Source organism: Opisthorchis viverrini (assembly GCF_000715545.1).
Source record: "Opisthorchis viverrini unplaced genomic scaffold opera_v5_74, whole genome shotgun sequence".
Classification (NCBI taxonomy): Eukaryota; Metazoa; Platyhelminthes; class Trematoda; order Opisthorchiida; family Opisthorchiidae; genus Opisthorchis; species Opisthorchis viverrini.
The window spans coordinates 1,199,891-1,210,079 of record NW_008751731.1 but is presented as its reverse complement, the minus strand read 5'-3'; the positions used below and the strand labels follow the sequence as shown (position 1 = coordinate 1,210,079).

Here is a 10,189-nt window from a genome sequence, read left to right as displayed (position 1 = left end):
ATTTGCTTAAATATGCTTAATGAAGGTTTAAACAGAACACAAGGTTGACAAAGTCCACGCCGCGTGGGTGTTAATTGTCGAACACTTTCCACAGCCCCGTGAATTATGTGCTACGTAATAATAATAATATAATAATCGTTCAGCTGTAGCGCCCTTTCGGTGCCTAGCTGCCATGCCACCCGAAGGAAGCACGAGGGCTGGGATACTGTCAGGTTGCCCAAGCCTAGACAGGGGAAGTCGAGTGGCGGAGGGCGGGTTCGAACCACGGACCTTCCGGTCAGTAAATTCGCGCTTTAACCACTTGGTTCAGATATCTGTGTCTTCATGTGTTCGAAGGATAAAACCAGAGAGAGACACGGCTACTAGGCTAAAGCCACAGTGGTTTCACACGGCGTGTGTCCACGGCTTTTGAAAATAGAAACGACTATCGATGTGCTTCATTTTGCATGTACTTTTTCTTCACCACATTAACCAGTTTTTTTCAGACGGGTCACCAGGGAGATTTTGCCTTTGAAGAGGGCTAGTTCTCATTCCGTCTCACGTTTCACTACGGATATTTCACATTGTTTTCTTCTGACGGGCCATGGGGTTTGACATTCCATTCGTCCGCAGCTGTGCTGCAAGAGGCCAGCTAACCTTTTCTTCGAAATGTTCGGCACACCTTTCCAGATAAAATTTCGTGAGCGAGTTAATGAGACGCCTTTCTCACTTATTGTTTGAAGAACCGTTGCTTTCCTCTGGCTAATCGGTCGTATTAATCGGTACGAGGCTTAGACGTTTTGGGTAGCACAATCGTTCTCCAATTCCTGGGCCTTGGATGTCCACCAAAGCTCTCGGTCTTTTCTTACGCCATTTACTATTTGGTGTTTAGGGATTTGTGTGCGCCATCGTGCCCGCTGTTTAGATTACCTGATCTCGACCATATTCAGTGGTCATTTGGTCGTGTCGGAGACGTGGAACAGACAGCACTGAACGCTGCTAATCTACCTTCTTTCACACTTTGCCATGCTTCATCCATATGCTCACTACCAGCACAGTATTGGTTTACTTTAAACTTGTTGAGCTAGCTCTGATTGATACTGTTGAGCTATGATAGTTCTTCGAAATTGGCGTGCCTTGCTGACTTGCTAGCGCCTGAAGTAAAGCGAATTCTCAGGAGTGATCGCACTATAGTGGTCGGAATAGCTTTGTGCCCAGAATGAACGGTGGTCTTGAATTGAGGTTCTCCATCGGTGACTGAGGGCAACATGATCCAACTGGGTCCATGTTTGACTTGCGGTTGGCGGCCACCAGGCTACGCAATGCGAACGTTCGTGCTGGCCAGGAATAGCCGATGATCAGCACATAACTGGAGTAGCTACCTGTTGTCTGTGCAACGAGCACCGACCCCGAATCAACCGCCCAAAGGTAATTACAAGGAGGTCAGACGACCAACTTCTGCTTTCATATCGCCCGTAAGGATCACAATGTCAGTGTTTCTTGCTAGACAAATAAGCCCAGATAGCGCTCGATAGAAAGTGTCCTCAGCACCACAACTGCGGTTGGTTGGGACATGAGCTGATACTTCAAACAGGCATAACGTTTTATGTTGAGTAGCACTGAGTCGGATAACCGGACGACCCAAAGACGGCTGTTCAGTGGGATCTAAACCAACAAAGCGGGTTCAGCTCTAGGGCTGAGTGCAACTCACACGCCATATATTCCACGAGTCCTCGCTTCTGGATTGCCGGATATACAGAGTGAAATTTGATACGGCTGAGTTCATCCTTGGCCTTCTAAGCTGCATGGCAGCTCTTGGTTCGTGTATGCGTGTTTCAGAGACAGCTCACATCAATTTTAATGGAATATAGGGTCACAGCGAGTATTGCCCCATGATGTAGAAAACGCCTATACGGGAAGGGTCTTGTGGCTTTCGCACAGTGATATTTTGTTTACTGTTAATGGGAAGCGGGATGTATAAGGCAGATAACTGACAATCGGATAACTCAGCAACGTTTATCTGTGTGACAGGAACGCGTTGTGTAGAGGCATCGATGGTCCCAACATTCCAGGAGACGGCTATATGAAGATTTTCCAGAGACAAACAGAGGGAGTGACTTATCTAGCTGCCGAGGAGGATCAAACGATGCGCTTGTGACGCACAACCCCATCATCTCAGAAAACAGATGGGCTAAAGCCTCCTGCACATTCAACCCACGGGACACAAAAATGTTATCTTACTGAATGCTTGTCCACATTCGAATAAGAAATATCAAAAATGCTGTCGTCAGCTTCCGAATTAAGATCAGCGATAACCGATATGACGAATTTGACTAACCACAAGCCTTTCCTCCAACTAATGAATAAACAGTCATGGATGACTTGCACAATTACCTTTAGATAATAGCGTCTACCAGACTAGTTTTCGAAAGAAAATGGTTAAAAAAACACCTTCACTTAGCAATGGAGCTTGAGTCGACCGTTTTCAGCGGTCTTCCGACGTGCTGTCAACATAGCCCTCCAGGAATGTGCCAAGATTTCGAACGACTCTCCCTTGTTTTATGCTGCTGGTGAAGCAACATACATCAGTTGCCCATGTTTGTCACCAATATTGCTCACAATCTCAACGGACATATTTTGTCGAGTTCCAATCACCACGTCAAAATTAACCGTCCTCCCCCTAGGACCTCAAAATGTGGGAGCTTTCGGTTTTGAAAACGGCTAAACCATCCACCATAGTTTGATGTTCTTTTCAGTCTGGCCTCTATAAGGGCGTATGATGTCGACAGTTCACTGTGGCAATTGGGTTTGCACTATCCCAAGAAATCATACAAACCACCAAGGTAACGCGAAGGTCTATTACTTTTCATCGATGCAGCTCAGGCGACTTTCTGAGGAATAACTTTCGAGTAGTCACCAGGAGAGTGTATTATGCCACCATCGAATAGTTGAATCGTAATTGCCGTATTTGGCGGCCAGCACTCTGTGGCGAAACAGTCCTTGGCGCTAGCCAGTAACAAAATACATCTGTTTGCAAGCATGTCGCGCCACCCTGAATATGCCATATATCATTCGGGCTTTTATGTTACCTGAACACTAACAGTATCGCCGTGTCTCAAAGCACAGAGGAACCTAAGTACTAACAACAGCAAAAACTACAGCAACGACAATTGTCACCTTAATGGGATCTGGCTTAAGTCTTCACGTAGCCCCGGGAGCCATTTGGGAACTGTGTGCGGCCGAAGATGTCGTAAAACCCATACGTCTAACATTTCTACCTGAAAGCATATTTTGTATATTATACACCGGCCTCCATCATATCTGTTGCTTCTATTGTTGTCAAGCCTGCGTTTCCTCATCACCTCGATTGAGTACGTGTAGGAGGTAACACTGGATGAGCTATATGCCCCGACTCTATGAAGCTGAAAAGTTACCATACCATTTCAATATCTCCATCCGGCAATTGGGACCTGCTGTTGTCGGAAAAGAGCACTTTGGATAATCCCTTTAGATTACCTCTCCAGCGCTTCAAATGGAGCTGCAGTTCGAAACATGTCTTCTATGAAGCCTGTCGATACTAGTACTTCGTGACCGGCATGGTACTTGGCTCGACCACGCAGTAATCAGGGTTAGGTCTCATGCATCCGCAACGATGAATCAGTAGGAAAAAGGACTGTCAGCATATTCTGAACATAAACGGGTGGGAAGTCCGATTTAGAACAACGCAAATCCGCAGTTCATACCCAACGACTTCTATAAGCACCAGCTGCTGGAAGCCGGAGCGCTGGCTGAAAAACTAACCAATGTACCCGCAAAGTACTGGTTCGCTGTGATTCGGAATATTTCCTGCAAGCAAATTAGACTGCGAACCTCTGATAAATCAGAGGTGTCGTCGAAACGCATCATACAGAGCTCGCCAACTAAAACTCTTGTCAAGTGCCATTCCCGTGCGTGAGGCAGTCTCAAACTTATCACGTCTTGGAAAACGAGAAAGTCTGCCTTTGTACCACCGAAATGCTACCATGAAGTATCTGTTGAGCACGTCATACGCACTGATTTTATACGGCGGCGCCACCGTGAAAACTGGTGCTGGACGTCACACATATGCATACACACACAAACAAACATCATACATACACCAGCATACACATATAATAATAAAAAATAAATCGTTCAGCTGTAGTACCCTTTCGGGGCCTAGCTGCCATGCCACAGGAAGGAAGCACGAGGGCTGAGATACCACTAGGTTGCCCAAGCCTAGACAGGGGAAGTCGAGAGGCAGAGGTCGGGTTCGAACCACGGACCTTCCGGTCAGTAAATTCGCGCTCTAACCACTTGGCACACCTCGATCCCCGTTTGAAGTGGCCTAATCAATCCTGATTCCAAACATCCGTGGCATGGGAACAAATCAGTCCCAAAGAATTAAGTGAATGAGATGGTCACGATGTTGTTCAACAGTTCTTTGCACGCTCCTGCTGTCTTACAAGCTGCGTGCAAATGCCACAGGTGCGTACGTGAACGGACGCCAAGTGGTGCTAGGAAAATCACTTGTACCGAACTCCCGCGAAACCCCATGAAAATGTAGCCAGTCTATTGGTGAATACAATGTTGTACAGCAGAGTGAAACAGTTCGCCCGAACACAAACTACTAGGGGAACGTAAAATAATGTAATCGTCTGAAATATTTACAATATTTGAGTGTTCACAAACAAGCAAACAATTTAGCGAAAATACAATGGGTTGTAAGTGACCCAGTGGGCTTTTGGTTGACGCTTAGCTTCCTCTGAACTTGTGAACAAGCTTTTGTAAACGGAGCTAGCAGTCGGATCCTCCTGAATTGATTTAGTGGATTTGGTTGGTGGTTGCGCTGTGGATGTTCCTGGCTGGGGTGATTCCGTATCTGGCTTTCCATCTTCTTTTGATTTCTGTTCGGCAGGCTTCTGCTTTGCGGGTGCAGCACTTGAATCGGAATTGACAGGGGCTGATCGTTTCTTAGCCTAGTAGGCAGAGGAACAACACAGTTTCAATTAGAAAGTGTGTGTGTGTGTGTGTGTGTGTGTGTGAAGGTCTTGATCCCAGAAAATGTTCCGATTGTTCGTGGAAGTACACAAATGTCAGTTGTGAATAAAAAAAGCTCGACTAGGGTGTATATCTGACAGTTATGGGAAAGTTGTGAAAACTGAGTAAGAAAATAGTTTTCGCCCAGAAGACTGGTGTTACAGGTAAGACAGTTGATGTTTCCTGAGCGAAATCCTTAAATGGAGAGTGGGCTACCAGAACAGAACATATATGTGCTGATGAGCATTAGCACACTTTTGCACAAGATTTGTGTGCCCCACACTCAGAAACCAATACTAAGCCAACTCGATACGCTTTTGTCTAAGTCACGTGATCACGCTGTGTTGGCGCGCAATCAGAATGCCAACCCTACTGTGAGTCCGCCGTGCCTGATCCGGTAACCTCATTTGATGTTAACCTGATTTCACGTCAATACAGAACCAGGTGCATGATCCGCTCGAAAAACGGAAACGCAGCTAGGTTATTCTTCCAGACACTATTTCCGTCTCAACTTTCCCCAAAAATGAAGACATTATCAAATTCCGGCCACGAACATCAAAAGAAAATAACAATTTGAACGTACATGTGTGGTCATACCTTACCTTTCCATTGGCAGCTACGTATTCCTCCAAGCGCTTTTGGGCCATAGCAATCTCTTCCTCGGTTTGCGGATTGAGTAGGATCACATCAGAGGTGGTGAATGGAGTGCCACACTTCAAAAAACGACATGGAAAACACATATATTAATCTTGTTGCAAAGTTGAATTGCGAGAGTGAGAGACGAAGCCATCCTCTTTGTTAGCCACTTGCGTCTAAAGTACGAGATGAACTAGTGCGCCAATATCAAGAAGACAAGTCATGGAAATACAACTAGCAAGGGGCCAACATAGGCAAGTAACGACAACGAGGCAGTCCTTTATCATAAGAGTGAGATGCGGTGGAGATCGCGTGGGAGGGAAAGGTTGGAACATAGTCACCCACTAGCAAGGATCGTGGGGACCAGCTGAGTCCAAAGCAAATCAGCCGTTTTGCTCGGAAACCAAACGGCACAGTGGAAGAAGGGTACAGTGAGCCCCGCTGGTGGGCGCCTTGTGTTGGCTTTGTTGAACTAAAATCACAACCACCAACCCACCGCTACGCACTACTACGCTCCACAATAACGCACTGATGATGTCACTTCGATTGGTGATGAAACGTTTGCAATCAAATTGCCCAGCTCAGCGAACAAGCCAACGACCACTATCTACGATACCTGAGATACCAACATTTTCCTCTATAGAGAACTAAAATCAATATAAAAAGAATCCCATCTTTCCGGACAACAGTTGGGGCTGGTTTGCGACCAGGCTGCTAAATGAGTTTTGAAAATTAAAGACTACATGTTAATAATTATATATATATATTATATTGCATATATTATATATAATATTATGAAAAATCTTTGTTCACGGACAGCTATAAAGTTGCGAGGTCTATAATATCCACCCCTCTAAAAAGAGGTGAGATGGCCCAAGTGGTAAGGGCGCGAATTTACTGACCGGAAGTTCCATGGTTCGAATCCGACCTCCGCCTTTCGACTTCCCCTGTCTATGCTTGGGCAACCTGCCAGTATCCCAGCCCTCGTGCTTCCTTCGGGTGGCATGGCAGCTAGGCACCGAAAGGGTGCTACAGCTGAACGCTTTCTTTGTTTTCTCTAAAAAGACAGCTTTCGACCGGTCGCGTCAGCGACTGCTACTTGGTTTTTACTGCAGTTACCATCAGTAACGAATTGGATCCCACCAGTGCATTTGCGAACGGCCGCGGTCTGAGTCATGAAAAAGAGTGATTCATCCCTTTGTAGTTCACTTACTCTATCAGTCAGATTGTGATCTCCCTGCTGGGATTCCAGTGCTACAGAGACCAATACCCTCACACTTCCGTCCGCACCAAAATGATACGGCATGGATGCCAGACACTGGTAAAAATATGCGTGTCACCAGCAGGAAGTCCCAGGCACAGGCTCGTGGTGACTTTAGAAACTAAATTTGCGGTTCCGAAAGTCAAGAGTTTTCATCCATGCTATACAACACCCACTCCACGAATTGTGGCTCAAACAAACAAGAGGCACATCTTTTTTAAGTTAAAGACGACCACGCAGCGCATGTCCGGGAGGTTTAAAGTCACCACCGGACTGGAGATGAGAAGCCTGCCGTTTGTACAGAACTTGCCGCAAATCGAGGCACATGGACAGCTGAATTACGCGTTATTACTGGAGCCGGCGTAACCCCACGCATAAGTAGCCATAGTATATCAACACGGTTGGCAGTTTGCGAAGCAGTTAACCAAGGGTTGATGTATATACTCAAATAATGCAAAACCAGTCAGGATCCTGCATCTCGAATGAATCAGAAAGGATGGAGGATTGCATGGAATAAGCAAACGGAATATAAAAGTCAGCTAGTCGGCTTAATATTTTCGACATTTACATTTCATGAGACGGGCTAAGTATGGTATCTAGTTCACATGAAAGGAAATCGCCTAGACTACCGGGTACGTACTAATTCGGCAAGTATGCGCGCGAAAGTTCGGGAGAATCATCACACACAACTAAAGCAGCAAAAAACGGAAACTCAAGGCAAGTGAAGCGAGACACAATTCAAACTAAAAAACGAACCTGCATGCATCGATTATCATGCACCACCTCGAGGGCTTTTTTGGCGAAAACACAGCCGCAGCTCCACAAGAATATAAAAGCGTGCACTCCACACATTTCAAGACCAGTAACGGGACAGTAGAATTCTCCGCAAGCGTCTTTCAGAGGATCAGAAGTTTCTCCGTATGCAGCATTCACAGTCAGGTGGAGTTCCCGAACGTCCTTCAGTTTCTTAACATGATCTGCTGTATTATTCAGTTTGGAACGATTCAGTAACTTGTTGATGACAGCTTCTTTATTGTATAGCCTATTGGAATGAGAAAAACGCCAGAGATACAAACCTACCTTCCGAGGCGGCAAGAAACGATTGGAGGTCGAAGAGGTTCATGACTCAGAGAACAATGACGCCATAAGGCAGCGTTCGCAACCCGACGATCGGCATGCTCCGGCTTTTTCTTCGACTTCACGAGTTCTACACGTCTTGGTATACTGCCACCATCACCTCCCATCACAAACAATAACTTATTTCTTGATATATAAATACTACTCTACCGAGCAAAGGACTGAAACAAAGGGAAAGCAAAGCGGGTACTGAAGAGTAGGCAAAAAAGAGGGCGATATCATAAATACTGGGCAATATCCTTTCAAAAAATAATAAAAGGTTCATTTCTCAACTTGTAGGAAGCATGCCTATTGTGGCATGATCGGGTTATTAAAATCTGGACGCAGCAGGTAGCGTTCAAATAGCTGATGATGAAAACCTACATATATATATATATATTAATCCATCTCCGTGATTAAGATGCGAAACTACTGGCCTGAAGGTCCGTGGTTCCAACCCAGTCTATGCATCTCGACTGTCTCGGCTTGGGGCAGTATCTCAGCCCCCGTGCTTCCTTTAGATGGTATGGCAGGAGTGCACCTAGGGTGTTACAGCTATATGATTGTCATTATTATATCTATCCACGTAGGCCCACTACTCCGTAAAGGGCTTGTGTATTGCCATAAATTTGAAAAAAATGTCGGGAATAACCAATTTGTAAGTGCAGCACTAGTTTGGTAAATAAACCACAGCTCGTGCGACCTCTGTCCCAATCCCAATGTAGATGAACGATGTATGAAAACGGTCAACCTATCACTACCTAATCAAACAGCACATGCTCCACATCCACAGAGAAGCACACCACGTACCGTGGTGTGGTGTACTTCCACCTTCGGCGGTGAACAATTACCCTGCCGACGTTACATGTAACTAAGGTTTACAAACGTCGCTAGTGTTTTGGCAATGAGACCAGCAGTGCTCGAGTGTGACTGGAGTATAGAGCGCGTTACCTGGTCAGTGAAAAGAGAATAACCCAAAGCGATACGTGCAGGTCACTAGCATGTCTGACAATCAGCGGCCCATTCTCATAACAAATTAGTATTGTCATCTCGAGGTGACTCTATTGGTAACAGCTCAGCAACGTCATGCAAAAAGGTATCATATGTTGTCATGAGAAGGTCGTCGATGGCATAAGTACATAAAAGGACAGTGTTTTCAGGCCCAGCCGAAAGTGGAAAGATGAAAGGATAGTTCACCGCGCGCACACACTACGCCTTCCGGATGTGAACAAACTTTAATCGAAAACCTGTCGTTGGCATCAAAAGTACTTTGTATATCACGGCAGAACAACAGTCGGTTCCCGGTAGACATAGTGCTGCTGCGATTAGTGCAACAGACTAAAGCAGTCCCAACTGAAACAGAATCCCGTTACCTCAGGGACCGAGAGTTACAGTGAACCAACCATTATGAAGTGGCGGTCAGGCTTGAATGTTATAGTGATCTCGCGGGCTAAACTTTTGGGCACCACGTTAGGCGATTTCCGCTGCCCCGGAAATTCGTACTGCAAAGGAACAGCCTGTGATCGGCACACATCTGAAGTAAGCGGTCTCCGTTGTCCGTGCGTCTCGTGTCCAAACCAAGACGACCACCCAAACGGGCCTCAGCAGCGCTTAGTCCACCTACCTGAGCGTTCACATCACCAGCAACCATAATGGTATGAGCTCTTAGCCTGCTGTAGTAGGGCACCTAGAGGATCATAGAAACCGTCCTTGGCAGATTCAGACCTACAGTCAGTTGGGGCGTAAGCAGATACAATGAACAAGGTACAACGAACCTCACTTCCTCTAGATGCTCTCACAGGTGTTGCCAAACAAACCGCACAGAGGCGACTATCAACAGGTATCCAGTCAAGCAGAGACGCCTCCGCTCGTTCGCTCAATACGATACCCACCCCAGCATATCCAGCTGCAGCGGCCTCTGCATCACCAGAGGTGCGCAGCCGGAACAGAGAGGTGGCCAACCCTTGACTTGGCACAGGAGTATGAAGGAGATCACGAAACGCTTGGGTGCTGTCGGTGCTACTCGCCTTCCAGGATGGGGACCGCGTGATCCTCGCTGTGCCTGGTTGGGGACACTACAAGATATGGCTGCCAACCGATGTCAGTGGCGTTCTTGTTGTCAGTTTCTTGCCAGATGAC

The 10,189-nt window shown here is 46.3% G+C and overlaps 1 protein-coding gene across 1 annotated transcript in view; it reads right to left on the bottom strand.

Annotated features, from left to right (window-relative positions):
* Positions 1-10,189, bottom strand: part of T265_13525 (hypothetical protein) — a gene marked incomplete at both ends in the record, with an annotated part of 17,529 nt that overhangs the window by 5,657 nt on the left and 1,683 nt on the right. Inside the window, 6 exons of the mRNA XM_009169292.1 lie at positions 4,714-4,976; positions 5,640-5,750; positions 6,572-6,730; positions 7,691-7,976; positions 8,015-8,217; positions 9,868-10,125. Coding sequence (XP_009167556.1) covers positions 4,714-4,976; positions 5,640-5,750; positions 6,572-6,730; positions 7,691-7,976; positions 8,015-8,217; positions 9,868-10,125 — 1,280 coding nt within the window. The remainder of the gene's footprint in view (positions 1-4,713; positions 4,977-5,639; positions 5,751-6,571; positions 6,731-7,690; positions 7,977-8,014; positions 8,218-9,867; positions 10,126-10,189) is intronic.